This window comes from Labrus bergylta, chromosome 19 (assembly GCF_963930695.1).
Source record: "Labrus bergylta chromosome 19, fLabBer1.1, whole genome shotgun sequence".
Lineage (NCBI taxonomy): Eukaryota > Metazoa > Chordata > Actinopteri > Labriformes > Labridae > Labrus > Labrus bergylta.
The window spans coordinates 2003783-2025045 of record NC_089213.1 but is presented as its reverse complement, the minus strand read 5'-3'; the positions used below and the strand labels follow the sequence as shown (position 1 = coordinate 2025045).

The following is a 21263-nucleotide window of genomic DNA, read 5'->3' as shown; positions in this document are numbered from 1 at the left end:
TGAATAAATCATGCGAGGAAACTAAAAACTATCCTCTCAGTGTGATAAAACATGCACTTCCTGTTGCATTACTTGTTTATTCATTCGCTCACCAAAATGTGTGACGATCCTGTAGCGCAGCAACAACACAGACGCGGAGTGATGACGTAGGAGTGTACTCTGGCGCTTTCTAACAGCATGAACTGATAGCAAAGCAACAACAACAGCAGCCCTCCGTAAATATATATAACACATAACACTGTGTTTTTGGGGTAGTTTAGCGAAAATGGGAGACAAACAGAGTTTTTTCTGATTTATTTATTTATTTCTGATTTATCTAGTTAGCTTTTTTTTGTAGTAGCCACTTCCGCTTTTGTCAATTTTGGCAACTTCCGAGGCGACAGCAGCAGACAACTCGTTGGTGGCAACTTTTTTTTTTTAGCTTTTCAGTTGTGAGTGCTGACATGGACCGAATGAGTAAGTTTAAGTCTGTTGTTAAATTTCAAGACAGTTTTTGGTTTAAATAAGTGTCAAAGAGTTTCTTCTTCCTGTTAGCATGCTCCAATCCTGCAGCTTCTGTGATGATGTGGCTCCTTTCAGCTCCTCATGGGTCACACTAATCACACTAATCAGACTAATCACACTAATCACACTAATCAGACTAATCACACTAATCAGACTAATCACACTAATCAGACTAATCACACTAATCAGACTAATCACACTAATCTGGATTCTTGCTAAAGGCTGCAGTAATATGTTTTCGGTTTGTTTTGACCTCCTGCAGAAGTGTAAAACGTTGATAATGGTTCCTGGGGTGTGTCTTCATTCATAAGTTGTTTGTTTGTGTTGCGTTCAGGCTCTCTTTATTCATTTAGTTATTTCTGCTCCTCTCTGTGCAGATGTGCCTCCCGCGGGCCCCTTGGAGCTGCCCCTGTCCCTGCTGGAGATGGGATGCTCTGGCAGGTTTGAGGTCATCACACATCCCCTGGCTGGTCAGCCTTTACCTCCACAGAGCACGGTGAGTGAGCTGCACGGTGAGTGAGCTGCAGGGTCGGTGAGCTGCAGGGTCGGTGAGCTGCAGGGTCGGTGAGCTGCAGGGTGAGTGAGCTGCAGGGTCGGTGAGCTGCAGGGTCGGTGTGCTGCAGGGTCGGTGTGCTGCAGGGTCGGTGTGCTGCAGGGTCGGTGTGCTGCAGGGTCGGTGTGCTGCAGGGTCGGTGAGCTGCAGGGTCGGTGTGCTGCAGGGTGGGTGAGCTGCAGGGTCGGTGAGCTGCAGGGTCGGTGAGCTGCAGGGTGGGTGAGCTGCAGGGTGAGTGAGCTGCAGGGTCGGTGTGCTGCAGGGTGAGTGAGCTGCAGGGTCGGTGTGCTGCGGGGTCGGTGTGCTGCGGGGTCGGTGAGCTGCGGGGTCAGTGAGCTGCGGGGTCGGTGTGCTGCAGGGTCAAAGTGCTGCGGGGTCGGTGAGCTGCAGGGTCGGTGTGCTGCAGGGTCGGTGAGCTGCAGGGTCGGTGTGCTGCGGGGTCGGTGAGCTGCAGGGTCAGTGTGCTGCAGGGTCGGTGAGCTGCAGGGTCAGTGTGCTGCAGGGTCAAAGTGCTGCGGGGTCGGTGAGCTGCAGGGTCGGTGTGCTGCAGGGTCGGTGAGCTGCAGGGTCGGTGTGCTGCAGGGTCAAAGTGCTGCAGGGTCGGTGTGCTGCAGGGTCGGTGAGCTGCAGGGTCAAAGTGCTGCAGGGTCGGTGTGCTGCAGGGTCAGTGAGCTGCAGGGTCGGTGAGCTGCAGGGTCGGTGTGCTGCAGGGTCGGTGAGCTGCAGGATCACTGACATTACTTCACCTTTTAATTCAAGTCCCACAGATGTTCAAGATTCAAGATTTTTTATTTGTCACATGCTCATACAGATGTGCAGTGAAATGTAAAGACTGTAATGTAAACAGTGTGAAAGTGCAGATTGGACTGTGTGGTGTGTGTGAGCATCATCTTTATACCATTATTAAAATAATATTCAGAAACACAACGCATGGACAAAAACACAGAGATTAGAAAAGACGCAGTATTGATAAATAACTATAATACAGTCTGAATACATCTTGTATTTTTTGGATTCAGTCTGCTTTTTACTTCTTTCACTGCATTTCAAAGATAAACACTGAACGTCGCACTAGCCTATATTTTCTTATTACTCTAAATGTAATTAGTTAATAAAATGTGATATATTTTATACATTAAACTACCCAACAGTAAACTAGGTAGCATCAACAATATTATCATATAGATATAGAGATAGGTAGATACTTTATTGATCCTGAGGGAAATTCAAAGCATCCAGTAGCAGGTTACAAAGACATGACATGAAACATCTGTTACAAATTAAACCACAAAACTGACGCCCCCCCTCCCATACATATATATAAACCTGAAAAAAAGATTAAAGAATACCTCTAGATGAATCAAACTTAAACTGTGCAATTAAAAGTGCAGGGATAAAAATATATGTGCCATTTAAACAAGAACCAGTTGAAGAAAAAATCTGTAATTAGACCTGAATATAAAACATAAGAAAATAAAAAGTGTTGACCTCCTGAAGTTGAGTTGTTTATATATGTACAGCAATGTTTAAAAAGCAGAATGTGCAGAGTTATCAAAAACAGACATTAAATAACAGGCAGTGCAAACATTAAATTAAAGGTGCTATTTAACTATTTAAGTAATTGAGGTGATCATTAAAGTGTCCAACTAGAGGCTGACTCTTGGGACAGCTGTGCAGATGGGAAGTGGAAAAAGGAGGATTTAGTAAAGTAGTAGTATTGTAAAATACAGTTTTTATAGAGACACCCAATGCTGATATTTCCATTGCTCTATTTCTTTATGAAGTGTTTCATTGTAGGTGTTTAACATGTCGAGTTTTATGTAGCTTATTATGTAAAACATCCAAATGCTTGTTTCACCACTGCTTAGCTTTTACACCTCTTTTATTTATTTGTCAACATTGATGATTCTTCTCATTAATGTCCCCATCGGTCGAATGCTTCTTCTTATTGTTAAAGTAACAAATATGTGCTTTAGAAGTGAGCTGTGGTTAAAAAACACACCCGTAAACCTGTGCACTTTTTTGTGTTGTTTTATGATTTTTTTTGGGGGGGACTTTTTTCAGATTTACTGTAGTTGGAAGGGATCATTGTGGGGAGAAAACACAAACAAACATTAACATAGGAATCTAACCTTCACTTACTGAATGTTACTGAATATCTGACTGTATCTCCCCCCCCCCAGCTCCCCCACGGTCTACCTCCCACCAGCCTGAGCCTGGAGAAAGAAGTAGAGAAACAGTTTTTACAGGACCCGGCCTGGCTTCCTATACATGACACTAACTTTGCCTTCCAGAAGTTTCTCAAGTATGTGTTTCCTCTAAACAATTTAATGTTGTAACTTTTAAAGCTAGTGTTTTTCTGAGAATATGCAGAAGTATGATTATTTTAATGTCTTATTTGTTTGATAAAAACCCTTTTGTTTTGGTCTTGTCCTCATCAGGGTGACTCAGAGAGAAGTTAACGTCGACTCTTTACTCAAATGCACTCCGTCTACTCTTCACTCCGGTCTCTCTGTCGTCAGAGATCCAACCACAGGCATGCTGCTGGACTTCACAGAGGTACATCACAAACACTGTCTTTACTTCACTGTTGTTTAAGGCGGGATGTTACCTGGAGCTGAGCGACCTATGTCTCCAAAATAAAAGACGAGGAGGAAAAAAATAAGTTTAACATGTTTGAAGTCGTGTTTTTGGTCATTTTTCTGAGTAGAAATACATTAACGTGGTGCGCTGTGGTGGCGCAGTGGTTAGTTCGTGCGCCCCATGTATGGAGGCTACAGTCCTCCAAGCGGGCGGCCCAGGTTCAAATCCAGCCTGTGGCTCCTTTCCTGCATGTCCTACCTTTCTCTCTCCCTGATTTCCGACTCTATCCTCTGTCCTGTCTCTCAATTAAAGGCACAAAAAGCCCAAAAAGAAATCTTAAAAAAAAAAAAAAAAAGAAATTACAAAAACGTGCTCGTACCAGCTTCTAAAATGTGAATATATTTCCTGCTTTTCTTTATTTCCCATGTTGGTGCCTTTGCACTGTCTGTCAGATCAAAAAGGGGAATTAAAATGTAGACTTCAACTTTGGAAAAAAGTTTAGGATATTTTGACTCTTCTGATATTTCATGATAAAATGTATTTATATTTATATTTATCGAGAAATAAATCAGCAAACAAACAAAAAAAAAAACAGGTTACAGTCTGTGCTGTTTTAATAACTACACTAGATATGCATGCGACTGGAAGATGGGTGGTTCAATCCTCAGACTAACATTTCTTTATTCACCTTCAGGTGTTACTGGAGAACACCGGCATGTCAGCAAAGAATTCGCTTTCATTTCAACGACAACCTGGACCTCCGTCAGAGAGCCTCAGAGGAAGCAACACTAACTACCCTTTCCTCCCCGGTGAGACAGACGATAAGATACATGACCTGTCTTTTAATGGAGATGTTTTACAGCGTGGTATTCATCCTTTTCTAATCATGTTTCAATGTGTGCTCACAGGAGGAATGGAGGAGCTTAGTCTGGACCAAATCAAGAAGAAATCCGAGCTGGAGGAAGACATCGACTTTGAGAAAGGTGATCTTATAATTTTGATCTTAGTGTTGTGAAATGATGAGGCTTCTGTGTATTTCAGCTCCTAATAGTTGAATTTGACTTTATTCCTCTCATAGATTTACTTCAAGTCCCTCCTGGGTTTAAAGCTGGGATGGACTTCACTGACAAAAGTAAGCTGTCATAACTTCTTGTACTAAAAGAAATCCTACAGTGTGTATAAGATACGTTTTTAACTTTATGTTTTATTTGTGTCTGGAAGATGCCAAGCTAGCAAAAGCAGAGGTCAATCTCATGTCCCTCCTGTCTACATTTGATTACATCACTGATCTACAGCCTGAGGAGAAAGAGGAAGAGGAAGCCAAAGGGAGGGAAGACGCACCCAAACTACCAAGAACAAACAGCCTCGAAGAGCTGGGCATCAAGGTACTGCAGGAAGAAAAAACCTGCTTCATAATGTTCTCCTCTCTCTGAAAGAAAAGGTTTGAAAACAGAGTGCATGACGTCCAGGACTGTCTGTGTGGTGATCACAAAGGTCCAATAAAGAAAAAGAAACACAGTCCACATAGGCATCATCATGCTAAAATAAGATAGTTGATCTTTTTCTGTCCTAAATGTTTCAGATGAATCAGAATGTGTGTAGTTTATCATTGGATTGTTTTAATGAGATTCAGAGAGTCTGGTTTACTGAAATAAAACAGTTGACCAGACCGTTAATAAACTTAATAAACTTGTTTGAATTTGATCAAATAGTATACAAATAAAATACATACAAGCTGTGCTGTTTTCTCGGAGCTGAAATCTGGTTCTCCTTCTGTTCCGTCTTCAGGACGCCGTGTCATCCTCGTCTCCCTCAGAGAAAGGAAAAGAGGAGAAATCAAAGCCAAAAGAAAACTCGGAGGAAAATAAAAAGTGGGCGATCCCTGTCAACATTTCTTCCCCCTGTGATGATTTCTATAAACGCATCCCCAACCCAGCTTTCAAGGTTTGTATTCTAACATCATCCAGGTAGACTGGAGCAGTGTGTTGAATGCTACTCTCTCTCTCTCTCTCTCTCTCTCTCTCTCTCTCTCTCTCTCTCTCTCTCTCTCTCTCTCTCTCTCTCTCTCTCTCTCTCTCTCTCTCTCTCTCTCTCTCTCTCTCTCTCTCTCTCTCTGTCATTAATCATCACTTAATAATCACTTCCTGCAGTGCCTGACCTGTGTCTTTCCGCTCCTCCCTCTAGTGGCCGTTTGAGTTGGACACGTTCCAGAAGCAGGCTGTGCTCAGGCTGGAGAACCACGACTCTGTGTTTGTGGCCGCGCACACATCAGCTGGCAAAACAGTGGTGGCCGAGTACGCCATCGCGCTCTCCCAGAAACACATGACGAGGTGAGCGTTTGGTACTAATTGATTCTTCTTCTGCACAAACATGGGTTACAAGTTTTAACGATAGATAGATATGTACTTTATTGATCCAGAGGAAAATTCAAATACAAATACATACAGAGATACAACAAGCTTTAACACAGTTTCATAATCAAGAGAGAAGATTGTCTTTGGAGTTTCTAATGAATAAATTCAAAATAAAGTCAGTATTGGATAAAACACAGCTAAGTTACATTACAAGAAAAAGACTAATGGTATTCTTCTTCTTCTAGGAAGTTCTGGTCAAAAATGTAGCATAAGCAATTTCACATTTACAAAAATATTCAAAACATAAAAGCTACACACAGACAAGATCAGTGATACCCAGAACAAATACCACCTAAAGGGATATGAAGGACTGCAACATTTGTCCCTCTGTAACTTTTTCTGATTCTGTTTTTGTTGTTTTTGTTTTGATAGGACCATCTACACCTCTCCCATTAAAGCCCTGTCCAATCAGAAGTTCAGAGACTTTAAAAACACCTTCAGCGATGTGGGACTCTTAACAGGAGATGTCCAGCTCAGCCCTGAATCTTCATGTCTCATCATGACCACTGAGATCCTCAGGTACCTCAGCTGTTAGGTTATAAATGTCATCCATCTTTTTGGTTTTTTTTGTAACTCCAAAGAGTGAACGTCTTCCTGCTCTCTCTCAGGTCTATGCTTTACAACGGTTCAGAGGTCATCAGAGACTTGGAGTGGGTGATCTTTGACGAGGTTCATTACATCAACGATGCTGAGGTCAGAGACCGCTCTCCGTATCTCGATCATAACTTAATAAAAAAAGGACAGAGTGACAGTTCTCTTCTCCTCCTTTACCGTCTTTTTGTTTTCTTTCCTCAGAGAGGCGTCGTGTGGGAGGAGGTTTTGATTATGCTTCCCGATCACGTCAGTATCATCCTCCTGAGCGCCACAGTGCCAAACGCTCTGGAGTTCAGTGAATGGATCGGGTAAGAGAACCTTGAAGAGGATTTAAAAACCATGGTTTGATTTAATTCATTGCTTTTACAGTATTTCTGTCAGCGACGGTGACGTGTGTGAGAGGCGGGTCCTGAGTTTCTCTCTGTTTGATCCTTTAACCGTTCATATTTTCAACTCCTTATTGGATAATCATCTCCTTTTAAGTTAGCTGCATGTTGTTATACAAAGATAACACTTCCTGTATTGTTTTCAAACTAAAATTAGGGCTGCATGATTAAATCCTAATTCATCATTATCGCAATATGAGCCGAAGCCGATCCCAGCTGTCATGGGCATTTTCGCCGGAGTGCGCTGCAGGCACGCGTCAAGCTGGACAGAATATGACAGCCCGGGCAGGAAGTCAGACAAGGAAACGCACAGAGCATCCGGTCAATTTCAAAATAAAACACAATATACGGATTCGCGATCGTATTTTTCATCACTTTATCAACATGACGTCAAAACAGGCACCGAGTGAACAACAAAGCATCCTCAGAAAGACAAAGCAACGTGTTGTTTGCATGTTTTTCTCTTTATTCCCGCGGGATCTTGTCGTTCTCCTGTGATGTGTCATGGTTGAGCAACGCTGCGCTGACGTCCCAGAAACGGATCTGGACTGTGGGAGGAACCCAGAGCGAACCCACGCATGCACAGGAAGAACATGAATCTCCACAGAGAGGCTCCTGTTCAACAGGAAGCTTCTGGCCGTGACCACCACGCAGCCCCAGCTTTGACATGATGTGGATATTTATTTGTTCTTGTTTGAGGATTTACTCTTAATTGATTTATTGACTCCCCATCTTTCTGTTTCCTTAGTCGGATAAAGAAGAAGCACATTTACGTGATCAGCACGATGAAGAGACCCGTGCCTTTGGAGCATTATCTGTACACTGGGAACAGCACCAAGACTCAGAAAGAGATGTTCCTGCTGGTGGACGCTGTGGGCAACTTCCTCACTAAAGGGTGCAGCTTCCTCTCATCTGTAGCTTAAGTTACGCTGCGACTAAAACCTCACCAGAATGATCTTAAAACATTTTTTTGGGGTTTCCTTTTCAGGTACTATGCAGCTGTCGATGCAAAGAAGGACCGCACCAGCAAACATGCCCAATCATTTGGAACAAAAAACACATCTCACAACACCACAGCGAGTCAGGTGAAGACTCTTCTTTCTGTCCATGCCCTCGCTGTGTTTTTCTGTATTGCTCAAACCGCGTCCTTCTGCTTTAAATTCTCATTCCTATCTGCATTATTCTTTTTTTTTTCCCTCCAGGACCGATCGGTGTGGCTCACTCTCCTGCACTTCCTGTCCCAGAGGCAGCAGACGCCCGTCGTCGCCTTCACCTTCTCTCGGACACGCTGCGACGACAACGCCCGCTCACTCGACTCCATGGACATGACCACCTCTGTGGAGAAGGCTGAGATCCACTCCTTCTTCCAGAAGAGCATGAGTCGCCTCAGGGGAGGAGACAGACAGCTGCCTCAGGTAAAAGGCTTGGTGTGATGCGGTACAGTTATGTGAATCTAAACCAATGATGAATATTTCTCCACCAATGATTCACTCCTTGACTCAAAATGGATGTGTATCCTTAATGCTTTATGTATTTTCTCCTGTGTCTGCTTAATTACTGTCTTGATATTTATATTTTTGCAGCTTTTAGTGATGTTTGAATTTGTTTTTTTATAGGGTGCCTTTTATCAAATCTGGCCAGGGACAACAGATGAAAATTTGCCTTTTGGCTAACTCTGGCATATTTACTGAAATGTTTATTAATATGCAATGTCCCTGTAAAATAAAATAAAATAAATAAAATAAATAAAATAAATAAAATAAATAAAATAAATAAAATAAATAAAGTAAAATAAATAAATAAAATAAGTAAAATAAAATAAAATAAAATAAAATAAATAAAACTAGAGCTGGGTATTGTCCACAACCTTACAATTCAATTCGATTTCAGTTCTTTGGTTCACAGTTCGATATCGATTCGATTTGATATTGATCAATATGCTTCAATATCAATTTAATAAAACGCATAGATGATAGAAATACCCAGATAACTCATCACAATACCTTCTGATATTTGTTAAATAATGATGTGTGCATTATTTGTTATTTTGGTTTAGAACAAACTGACTCAAAAATGTATTTTATCGTTACATTATTCTTTAACAAACAAATAATACAACATTATAGTACAGTATGCAGAAGTACGACAGCACACACAGTGCCCCCAGTGGAGTGGGGCGTCATCGCATCAGAAATAATTGATCTCAGGATTTCCCTGAAGCCATATTGAATTGGAAAAAAAATGATTGCAATTCAATGACAAATCGATATTTTTAACCTGCAGCCCTACTTAAAACCATGTTCAGACTGGGTTCATTTTCAAACTGTTTGTTCCTCTCAGCTCGGAATCTTTTTCCTTTATTAAGATTCATCTTGGGGCAATTCAGACTGGAAATGTGATTTCTCTCTTAGCAAGTTTTTGAAAAGTATAAAAACGAGTCTCCCTGATGTGAGATCTTTCAGACTGATATGATATTTGAAGGAAAACTATTCACTGATTCCACATTTGGCTGCCAACAAAGAGAACTCTCGGCTTGAATGTAAAAAGACCTTTTCCATGTAGATGGTGCAGCACCTATTTCTGCATCAATATTACTATGAAACGTTACCTTGACAGCTGGTTTCTTCAACAAATAAACTCAGTTAAAGAATATTTAACATGATTAAACATTGTGAACCAAGCTAGTTAAAACCTCAACTGCTTCATGTGTAGGAGACTGTGCTGAGAGGTTTGAAAAAATAGGAGCCATGTACCGGCACATATCAGAAAATATACAGATATGTAAGTTATAAATCTGTATCAGCCTGATGGGGATCGATGACCTCCAAGGTTTACAATTCTGAAACATCCAACAATAATGTCAGGTCGTTATAATTCCCGTTCTCGTTTTGGAACATGCTATGCAAAATAATCACAGAAAAAAAAGTAGTCTGATATATTTACATGATTCTAACCGTTCTATATTTGACACTCACACTTCTGAACACCTCCTCGTTCAGATCTTGGTCATGAGGGATCTGCTGAAGAGGGGGATAGCGGTCCATCACAGCGGGATCCTGCCCATACTGAAGGAGGTCATCGAGATGCTCTTCTCACGGGGTCTCGTGAAGGTGAGTCAGACAAAGATACTTAACAATAATAATAATAATTCAAACATAGAATCAGAGAGTGTGATAGTCTCCATCACAAATACAGGTCATGAGTAGTTCACCTCGGGGTTCCTATACAGCAGCCTTTCCCAAACTTAAGACTGCAGCGGCCCACTTTGAAATACAAAATTACTCCGGGGCCCGTTATCAAAATGTTTTTATGACTACATCTATAACTTTCAGTTAGGGTTAAATTATTGGACAGGACAACATGATATAATGGCAAGATAGACACAAAAGTTTACCAAACATTATGTCCATGTATAGTCATGACACGTCTTACAAATCACTTAAAGGGCTGACTCATGGTGAATCATCAGTATTGTGATATTTATTTTATTTTTAAAATTGGTGGAGGGCTTTTTAACTAACTCTAACTCGAGTTATATCAAGGTCTGTGTAGAAGAATGTTTGTTTTAAGAATATTTCATATACATGTAAATATTAAGCTTGTCTGTACACTAATTAGTAATTCAGCGACAAAGTGAAGTGGGAATAAGTTTTCTTTTCCACCTTCAGAGGATGAAATTTAACCAGGATATACTTCTAGAAAAACATTTTTTTCCCCCCTGCTGCTTCAAGTATAATCTACAAACACATGTAGACTCACAGTAAAACAATCTGCTTCTTCCCCTTCATCCTCAAGGTGCTCTTTGCGACTGAGACGTTTGCGATGGGCGTGAACATGCCTGCTCGTACGGTGGTGTTCGACAGCATCAGGAAACACGACGGGACGGGCTTCAGGAATCTGCTGCCAGGTTTGTTTGTTTTTATCTCTGTCATCAGAACCTCCATGGATCATGATCTTTCATCTCCTCGTGTTGAATTAAGGGGAAACAACAATTTTTTAATCTCTCTTTCATGTTTTTTTTTTTTTCAGGTGAGTACATTCAGATGGCGGGCAGAGCGGGCAGGAGAGGCCTGGACGCCACGGGCACCGTCATCATTCTCTGTAAGGCCGGAGTCCATGAGATGGCAGATGTGCACGTCATGATGCTGGTGAGAAAATCCCTCAGAACAAAAAATACTCATTATGTTTCACACATCCAAAGAAAAAAGTACCATTACGTTGGATGATTCTGTTTGGGTTTTCTTTCTGTGTGTATGCTTGTGTGTGTGTGTGTGTGTGTGTGTTTTAAGTCCTGCAACTAAATACATCAATCAATTGAAGCAGAATAAATTCAGACAAAATGAAGTATAAGAAACCTCTCTAAATAGAAATGTAAGCGGTGCAGTCAGAGGTCAACAGATTCCTTTATCAGCGTCCTCTCGTCTGTTTCAGGGGAAACCCACGATCCTCCAGTCTCAGTTCAGACTCACCTACACGATGATCCTGAACCTGCTGCGAGTGGAAGCCCTGCGTGTGACCGACATGATGAGGAGGAGCTTCTCAGAGAGCCACAGGGACACTCAGGTAACCTACACCTGCACAACATGACACGTTTGATGACTTAAACAACACATAACAGAATATACAGAAAGAACTCCTCTAATCTCCCTCACTGAACTCCTCCTCTTCCCTGTTCTCTGTCCAGGAAACATTAAGAATGTGATGTTGTTTATTTTTATTTATTTATGAAATGCAGTGAAATGAAAAGTCATTTCCTGTCTTCTTCTTCTTCTTCTTCTTCTTCTTCAGGCCCACGAGAAGACGATCAGCCAGCTGAAGCAGTCGTTGTCGTCTCTGCCTCCTCTGGACACAGACGGCCAGCTGACCGACCTGCTGCCTTATTACCACACTGTGACGGAGCTACGAACCACCACTGAAGCCCTGCAGGTTCACACACACACACACACACACACACACACACACACACACACACACACACACACACACACACACACACACACACACATTAAACATTGTGTGTTAAAATAGAACATTTAAAAGAATCACTGAAATTATTAAATCTGGAAATATGTTCAAATAAAAATAATTAAAATGAAATTAATTGAAATAAATAAAGTAAAAATATAAAAAGAGTTAAACGTTACAGTGCAGAGTTAAAGTTTAAAATCTTATTAAAGCTGTTTAATGAAAGGCAGCTGTAAACAGGTGTGTCTTCAACCTGGATTTAAAAGAGCTGAGAGATTCAGCAGACCTGCAGTTTTCTGGGAGTTTGTTCCAGATATAAAGAGCATAGAAGCTGAACGCTGCTTCTCCATGTTTGGTTCTGACTCTGGGGACAGAGAGCAGACCTGTCCCAGACCACCTGAGCGGTCTGGATGGTTCGTAGTTAATCAGGAGGTCACTAATGTATTTTGGCCTTAAACCTTTAAGCGCTTTATAAACCAGCTGCAGGATTTTAAAGTCTATTCTCTGACAGACTGGGAGCCAGTGTAAAGACCTCAGAACTGGACTGATGTGATCCATTTTCTTGGTTTTGGTGAGGACTCTAGCAGCAGCGTTCTAGATCAGCTGCAGTTGTCTGACTGATGTTTTAGGCAGACCTGTAAAGACACTGTTACAGTAATCAAGACGACTGAAGATAGAAGTTTTCCAGGTCCTGCTGGGACATAAGTCCTCTAATTCTTGATATGTTCTTCAGGTGATAGTAGGCTGACTTTGTAATTGTCTTAATGTGGCTTTTAAAATTGAGGTCTGAGTCCATCAATACGCCCAGAGGTTTTAAGTCTTACTGACTGAAGCTGATTGCTGACTCCTTTGCTCCAAAAACAGCTTTTGTCTTTGTTTAGCTGGAGAACATTTTTGCACATCCCCTCATTGACTCATTGATAAAGACAAATGGTGATCCTTCAGGTGTCATGATGTCACATTTACCTCGCTGCTGTCTCTGGTTTCAGCGTGCGATTCTGGAGTCTCTGAACGGGCTCAAAGCTCTGTCTGTCGGTCGAGTGGTCGTGGTGAACAACAAACAGCATCTCAACGCTCTGGGAGTTCTGCTGCAGGTTGGTGTGTGTGACTGTGTGTGTGTGTGTACTTCATGGTTGCATCAGATAAAAGACTTTCTAATTACACTTTCTTATTCTTGAGCAAAAAGTGGAAAATGAAAGTAAGAAGGAATATTTGATTGAATGCAGCAGATTAGTGGTGATGAGATATCTCTTCTAACAATGTCGTTTTTTGCAGAGCCCGACCGATTAATCGTCCAGCCGATAATATCGACCGATATTATCATTCGCATAAGTGTTTGATAACTGCACAAAACACAGAGACAAATATGTAAAAGCTTGTGTATGTGTTCCTCTCAGGTTTCAAACGACGCGGTGAATCGCACCTTCACAGCGCTCATCATCTGTGAGAAAGGCAACGAGGAGGGCGAGGGGAAATGCAACAATTCCTTTCCTCACCTGGTCAACACAGCTCTCTTTATTCCTGAAGGTTGGTCGATGCGCACTCTTTTTCATTTTTCCTAAATCCTCCATGAGCCCTCGAGCCCCCCTGAGGCTTTCACCCAGGTGTGAGAGAAGTAACGGTGTGTGAGATGTTTCTGTTTCTTTCTTTGTTTTTGGTCAGGTCCTTGCAGCCACACGGTGCAGAAACTGAAGCTTCAGGACATCTCAGCCATCACAGTGAAAACCCTCAAAGTGATTCCAGACAGGATCATAGATAACTACAACAAGAGGCAGCAGCCACGATTCAGGTGTGTGTTTAAAATCATCTAACGTATTAATAAGTAACTTAATATTTATGTTCTGACCTCACAATCACCTTCAAAACCTGAACTTGTGACTACTCGTAGTGCCTTGAAGCAGATTTTTACAAGTGGATCTCCTGTTTTTTCTTTTTTTTTGTATCATCCATGTGCATAAAAAACATTTTATGAAGATTTCTATATCGCTGACTAACAGTTGATGGCAGTAAAGTGCCAAGAAACCACGCACGAGCCAACAAACTCAGAGAGGAACACACTGCCAGCCAGTAAACAAAGAGGGTACTTCATTTTAAACATGCAGGAAGAAAAACATCCATAAAAAAAAAAGTTATTTCTACAACAGTTGCCCTATGGGAAGTACAGGAGTTGAAAATGAGGATTTACAGATATCTGTGTTGTTGGGTTCTTGCGCTGCCTCGGTACTTATGATGGTTCCTTTGATGGGTCTTGTGATAGTTGGGTTAAATATGTTTGTTGTGTATTTTGCTGTTGGATTGTCTCTTGTTGTTCTGGTTATATCCTTTCTGTTTTTTATCTTCTTCTGTGTTTGAGTTCTTTTTCTTTTTTCTTTTTTATGCCTTTGCTCTTTGTCAAAGCACTTTGTAAACCCATGTTTTTAGAGGTGCTATATACATAAAGTTATTATTATTATTATTATTATTATTATTAGCTGTGTATGTTTAAAGTTTTTATATGTGATTTTTCACACTTAAATGTAGAAATCAAGTATATCCTCTGAAAATAACTCTGTGAGTCATGACTGTCTACAATGGGTGTAACACCCGAGTCCCACTGTCTGTGATGTTTTCAGAGTTTTCAGAGTCCTATCTTCAGTTTGTTTACATCGCCGGGACGGCCGGCTGACTCCTCCCCTCGTGTATAAAAGTTGTTTAATTGAGGGACTAGAGAAAAGAAGAATAACATACTGTACTCACTGCTTAACTGTGTTTCTAGATCACGCTCATTTCAGGTAAATTTACATGCAGTGTGAAGATACCAGCATAATAAAGATCGCTAGCATTAGCATGCTAACACAACAATGCAGCGCGAGTTGTTTTGGTTTCATGCTGGTGCTCAAGGGCGACATCTGCTGGATCAAAAAACTCACATATAAAGCCTTTAAACATTTGCATTGTAAGTGTTTTGGGGCTTAGTCAAGGTTTGGAGTTTGTTTGTAGCTTCTCATTTTAAAGCACATAAGATCCTCGCACCAGGCACAATGTTAATATGAGAATGTTTTGTTTGCAGTGCATTGTCTTTTCTCAAAATAGAACTGGTGTGTGAATTACTTTTTCACTGTTCCACATAAAGAGAGCGAGGATGTTTGCATTAGTTGTCTCACTTAAACTTTTCAATCAGACCACCAAGCCCGTTAAATTAAAAAAAACATCTTATCTATCGTCATCAATGTGCCCTACTCCTCCTCCTCCTCCTCCTCAGACTCGACCCTCCCGGCCAGGCCATCTCCACGGCAACCCAGGAGCTCCTGCGATTGGCCGAGGCCAACCCCAGCGGCATAGCGAGCCTGGACCCTGTGAACGACCTCCAGCTGAAGAGCGTGGACGTGGTGGAGGGCTCCATGAGGCGCCGAGTGCTGGAGGGGAGCCTCAAAGAGTTCAGCTGCATCCACTCGCCCACTTTTGCAGAGCAGGTGTGTGTGTGTGTGTGTGTGTGTGTGTGTGTGTGTGTGTGTGTGTGTGTGTGTGTGTGTGTGTGTGTGTGTGTGTGTGTGTGTGTGTGTGTGTGTGTGTGTGTGTGTGTGTGTGTGTGTGTGTGTGTGTGTGTGTGTGTGTGTGTGTGTGTGTGTGTGTGTGTGTGTGTGTGTGTGTGTGTGTGTGTGTGTGTGTGTGTGTGTGTGTGTGTGTGTGTGTGTGTGTGTGTGTGTGTGTGTGTGTGTGTGTGTGTGTGTTTTTAAATCCCTGATGCAGTTATTTATAGTCTGAGAAGAGGCCAGGCTTTATTACACTGTTTGCTAATAAATTCTTTTGTGCAGTGATTGCATATTTATGCGGCTAATTAACATCATGCCCGTACATAACACACTTCTGATGCCTCTCCTCGTTTGGCCCGTTTGTTCCAGCATCAGTTTCCTCTCAACCCCTCCATCATTCCTCCCTCTAGTTTCACTGTAATAACATCAAAGTCTTAACGCTACAAGATTTTTTGCGTGCGTGCTGCACATCCCGTCTCTCACTGGCAGCCTCGTCGAGAGGAGATAAGATGCGAGAATCTGGAGCCGGCTGTTTCTATAATTACACACATATAGGCTCCAGCTCATCACTGTCTCACAGGCGCAGCGTCTCACACACACACACACGTTCACACTCACACACACTCTGATTACATTACCGGATAACAAACTCTTGGTAGCAGTATCACTGTCTCCAGTCATCACTTCATTACACTTCATTTCTCTTAATGCTGCATTGTGGGTATTCTAAAATGAGTGTTAGCGTAGTGATGCGCTACACAGTAATTGGCCTCGCTGGTTTTATGTTACATGTTCACTTTACATGTTACAAGAGACTCCTCTGTACTATCAGTGTTCCATTTTTTTTTAAAGCACTGAAATCAGGTCAAGTGCAGCTCTACTGATGTTCTATATGTAAGTTAAGTAACCCTGTTGTGTGTGTGTGTGTGTGTGTGTGTGTGTGTGTTTCAGTTTGCTCGGGTTCAGGACAGGATGGGTGTGCAGGAGGAGCTGGACAGGCTGCTCTTCCTGGTGTCCGATCAGTCTCTGTCCCTGCTGCCTGAATACCACCAGAGGATCAAGGTCTGGATCAGACGTTTGAGTCACTCTTCTGATTTTCTGATCTGAAGTGTTTTTATTTTGGCTGTTGTCAGTTTGTTGTCAGTTTGAGTCCAGTATTTGAGACCACAGCCTTTAGCTTTACCCTCTGTAGCTTTAGGGGCAGCTGTGGCTAGAGTGGGACCTCTCTCAATTGGTCCCAGGTCCCAGGTCTACACGCCATTGGACAAGACTATTCCTGACATCTTAGCCAATGGCGTGTGAATGCGTATGGATGGGATTAGTTATTTGGTTAATGATGTGCATTTAACATAGAATCCTCTTCCATCGGTGTATGAATGTCTGTGTGTGAATTGGTGAGTGATTTGTACTCTAAAATCGCTTTGAAGATTTTAAAAGCGATGCATAAGTGTATTTAATTTATCGTATGCCTTCTAATTTTACGATAAGATAGTCCCCTAACCGACAGCTGAAATAATTCCCAAAAACATAACAGATCCCAGATGAGGCTTTAAGTAACTATTTCTTTCATTATTTATCATTTTTATTCCAGATTAAGTCTGAATTTATTTCATACCAGTCCCCATGAGCCCCAGGCAGTGCCTTTAGAGACAATTTTGTCTGTTCAAAGTCCTTTAAGAAGTGGTCAACCCAATGGTTTAAAGCCCCTGAGCCAACCAGCAAAAAAAAAGAGATTGTTGTTTAAAGCTTCTTTTTAAATAGCGATGAAAGAGACTGAAATTAATACTGAAGTCTCCTTGTGACTTACAACAGCAAACCAAAACATCAAGAAGATAACCGTCTTTCCATAGAGTCATTTCTAATGTCTGAGACTGCTGCTGCTGCAGGGTAGGTGTCAGACAAATGGATTTACAGGTTGCAGTAAAGGCCTTTTTTTTAATTTTTTTTACTTCATCCAAGTTCACAGCTAGTGAAACGACTGACACCTGAACAGTACAACACCCTAAAGGTCAATAAGACCCACCACTAGGGGGTGCAAAAACCACCAGAAACTGAAAGTCCTTCATAAGAGCTGTCATCAGTATTACGATCAAAGTGCCTCCATAAAATAAAACTTTTGAGACTTAACTTTATTTTAGTTATAGAATTTTTTTTTTTTTTAATGAATGTGTGTGAATTTAAACTGACAGTTTAATTGTGTTATTTCCATGAACATGTCATTTTTAAGAGAATAAGAATAGAACTTTAATTGAGTTCAGCTTGATGTAGATGTAACTAACCCGGAGTCTTCCTCCCTGCTGGTCCTCCTCAGGTGCTGCAGTCCCTCCAGTATGTGGACAGCGGCGGCGCGGTGCAGCTGAAAGGCCGCGTCGCTTGTCAGATCAGCAGCCACGAGCTGCTGCTGACCGAGCTGCTGTTCGAGAACGTCCTGAGCCCTCTCGCTCCGGAGGAGAGCGCCGCCCTGCTGTCCTGCCTGGTGTTCACACAGAACACGCAGGTGGAGCCGCACATCACCAACACACTACAAGAGGTGAGGAGACGGTGTTATTTAAAGTGACAGTCACTGTGACGTGTGTGTGTGCTGACATACTGTACAGACTCTGACTCCCCCATGGATGACTCAGACACACACACACACACACACACACACACACACACACACACACACACACACGAACACATTATAATTCATTTTACTTGTGCAGATTTTATGCATAACACTTCAGCCCTGAAGAAAGGACAGCAGGGGCACGTCACCTGAGTCAGCCCTGTCCCCTCACTCACTTAATAAATCACTCATGTCTTCAACTCTGTCCTCTGTGTGTGTGTGTGTGTGTGTGTGTGTGTGTGTGTGTGTGTGTGTGTGTGTGTGTGTGTGTGTGTGTGTGTGTGTGTGTGTGTGTGTGTGTGTGTGTGTGTGTGTGTGTGTGTGTGTGTGTGTGTGTGTGTGTGTGTGTGTCTCTCTGTTTCTGTGTGTGTGTGTGTGTGTGTGTGTGTGTGTGTGTGTGTGTGTGTGTGTGTGTGTGTGTGTGTGTGTGTGTGTGTGTGTGTGTGTGTGTGTGTGTGTGTGTGTGTGTCTCTCTGTTTCTGTGTGTGTGTGTGTGTGTGTGTGTGTGTGTGTGTGTGTGTGTGTGTGTCTTGAACTACATGAAAGTGCTTTACGAGTCTCTAAATTAGTGATGACCTGAGCGCTGCAGACCTGCGAGAGCGCTGCAGACGGTTTGTTAAACACATTTCCTTGAACGTAAATGGCGAGGTCATTCTGTTAACACTAAGAGGGAAGTGAGCGATGCATTTAAGGGCGGCGTGTAAACTTAAAATCTTTCAAGCTTTACTTACTCTTCTCAATCTTCCCACATCTGTCTCTCTTCATCTCTTGTCTTCCCTTTTTCCTGTTTTTCTTTCAGGGCATCGATCGGGTGCTGTCTGTGGCCAAGCGTATCGGAGAGCTGCAGAGGGAATGTGAGATACCTCAGACGGCCGAGGAGTTTGTCGGCCAGTTTAAGTTTGGCCTGACAGAGGTTGTGTACTGCTGGGCCAGAGGCATGGTGAGGTTTAACTCTCTGCTGTCCCACTCGATTTTCACCACTTTCACACCATGTATAAACATGCAATCTTTACCGTGATGAAAAGAAATGCATTACAAAGGTACAGCTGATAAATTTGACATATCTCAACTAGCTTGGAACCAAGGGGATAAAAAAGTCAGCTCTAATGTACTAATTACAAACAAAATGCAACTATTCAAGTTTAGGTGGATAGAAGCAGTGGGAAAAAAAGGGGAAAAAGAGCTTAAATAAATCTCCACTTCACTTTAGAGATTTCAAAACAGGATGTTGAAAGACATTTATATTTCTTATAAATAGAGAGTATTACAAATAGTGTTGTTGCTCTTCAAAGGAAGAAACACAAATAGGCATGACATTTGAACATTACATTCAGAGTTACAAACTGTAGAAACATAAATACATATAGAAAAAACATTGCAAATAAACCTGACCTGTAAAAAGAAAACAACAAATCCATAATTTCTGGAGCATTGTGACATCTCCAGCTCTGCTTCATCAATTTAACTTTTTAGTTGTTTTTTTACAATTCATGAGAGTCCAGTCTGGTTAGAGGTTTTGTTTTTAATGCAGGCGTATATGTGTGCAAAACATTGCAAATGTAATGCAAGAAAGTAAGGAAAATGTATTTGGTATAGCAGGTTTCACAGAGCAAGACCACAAAGTTCAAACTGTTATAAAAAATATATATATATATATATATAAAAAAATAATGGATTATAAAAGTAACACCAAAAACAATTATTAATACTTAAATAATAAAATATGTGTAACTTAATGTCATAACAGCAATATGATATTTTGATTTTCTGATTACACGACCTAAGCGAGACAAATAAATAGTAATTAATAAAGGACCCAGAACAGATCCCTGAGGAACGCCACAAGAAAGACCAGCACTCTTAGATATTTGAACAACTTCCATTTTAACATAAGAGGTAATAAAAATATCTCCTATTTCCCAATCAAGAACAGATCTGTTTTTGTATACTGTTCTTGCTTTAGGCTCTGTTCTTTTGGGTTGCAGAAGCATGATTATTTAAAAAAAAAAAAAAAACTAGATTAAAAAAAATAAGAGATTATAAAAGTAACACCAAAAAATACTTATTAATACTTAAATAATAAAATATGTGTATCTTAATATCATAACAGCAATATATGATATTTTAATTAGCTGATTACACGACCTAAGAGAGACAAATAAAAAGTAATAAAGGACCCAAGACAGATCCCTGAGGAACGCCACAAGCAGGAACAGATCTGTTTTTGTATACCGTTCTTGCTTTAGGCTCTGTTCTTTGGGTTTTTTGGTTCTTTTGGGTTGCAGAAGCATGATTTGTCATTTTCTATTTCCTTTAAATCATCTTGAATCCATCAGGTTTATCTTGTCCCCCCTTAGAAACCTGACTCACACAGTATCCTTACTTGTGAAACTGTCTGACATCTGAAAGCTTGATTGTAGGCTAGTTATGTTTGCATCGGTTATTATTATAATGCTTTCTAAGTAATACTAAATATCAGATTTTCCTTCATTTCAAGACACAGTGAAGCTATTTGACTTTCTTTGGTTGCATCACCTCCCTCTTATGTCTCGTTTCAACTCCAGCCATTCGCAGAGATCGCCATGCTGACAGACGTCCAGGAGGGCACGGTGGTCCGCTGCATCCAGCGCCTGGATGAGGTGCTGAAGGAGGTGCGTCAGGCCGCCCGCATCGTAGGGGACTCTGTCCTGGGGAGCAAAATGGAGAAGGCGTCCCTGGCCATCCGCAGGGACATCGTCTTCACAGCCTCCCTCTACACCCACTGAGAGACACCAGGAGAGAAAGTGTTTGTCTTAGTGAGAAAGACGTGAGAAAAAATGGGGGAGGTAACGAGATGGTGTAAATGAACACATAAGTGCTGTATGTGCCTATAAAACATGTTGATGTTTACATGAAGATCACTGGAAATGAAGAAGGGAATGATTTTAGTCCACAGACCAAAGTACAGACAACATGAAATCTGCATTGTAATTTATTGTACAGTAATAAAATCTGTATTAAACAAAAACATACATTTTGTTTTTTTTCCTCTGATACATGAAGAAATGTAAGATTACTGGTTTCCTGCTTCTTCTCTGACATTCTGAGTAGAAACTCCTCTGACGGAGAAATCATTTGAGGACAACATACAAGAGAGGAACAAAA

The 21263-nt window shown here is 41.5% G+C and overlaps 1 protein-coding gene across 1 annotated transcript; it reads left to right on the top strand.

Annotated features, from left to right (window-relative positions):
- Window positions 1-170: 170 nt before the first annotated feature.
- skic2 (SKI2 subunit of superkiller complex) lies at window positions 171-21132 on the top strand. The gene is made up of 29 exons (XM_065948310.1): window positions 171-456; window positions 882-1000; window positions 3241-3362; window positions 3499-3616; window positions 4335-4449; window positions 4549-4623; window positions 4719-4772; window positions 4862-5025; window positions 5429-5584; window positions 5825-5970; window positions 6427-6573; window positions 6663-6747; window positions 6850-6956; window positions 7783-7929; window positions 8023-8119; window positions 8237-8449; window positions 10034-10144; window positions 10830-10941; window positions 11064-11182; window positions 11466-11597; window positions 11823-11960; window positions 12989-13093; window positions 13397-13526; window positions 13662-13788; window positions 15241-15451; window positions 16463-16573; window positions 17823-18041; window positions 18919-19059; window positions 20684-21132. Exons 1-29 carry the CDS (start codon window positions 444-446, stop codon window positions 20882-20884), a joined length of 3735 nt encoding a protein of 1244 aa, XP_065804382.1. The 5' UTR covers window positions 171-443; the 3' UTR covers window positions 20885-21132.
- Window positions 21133-21263: the final 131 nt, after the last annotated feature.

Excerpts from the sequence above, each read along its gene's own strand:
- skic2 (XM_065948310.1), top strand. Across the intron at positions 5,585-5,824 it reads TCCCCAACCCAGCTTTCAAG|TGGCCGTTTGAGTTGGACAC; the intron begins GTTTGTATTCTA and ends TCCTCCCTCTAG. Across the intron at positions 6,748-6,849 it reads ATTACATCAACGATGCTGAG|AGAGGCGTCGTGTGGGAGGA; the intron begins GTCAGAGACCGC and ends TTCTTTCCTCAG.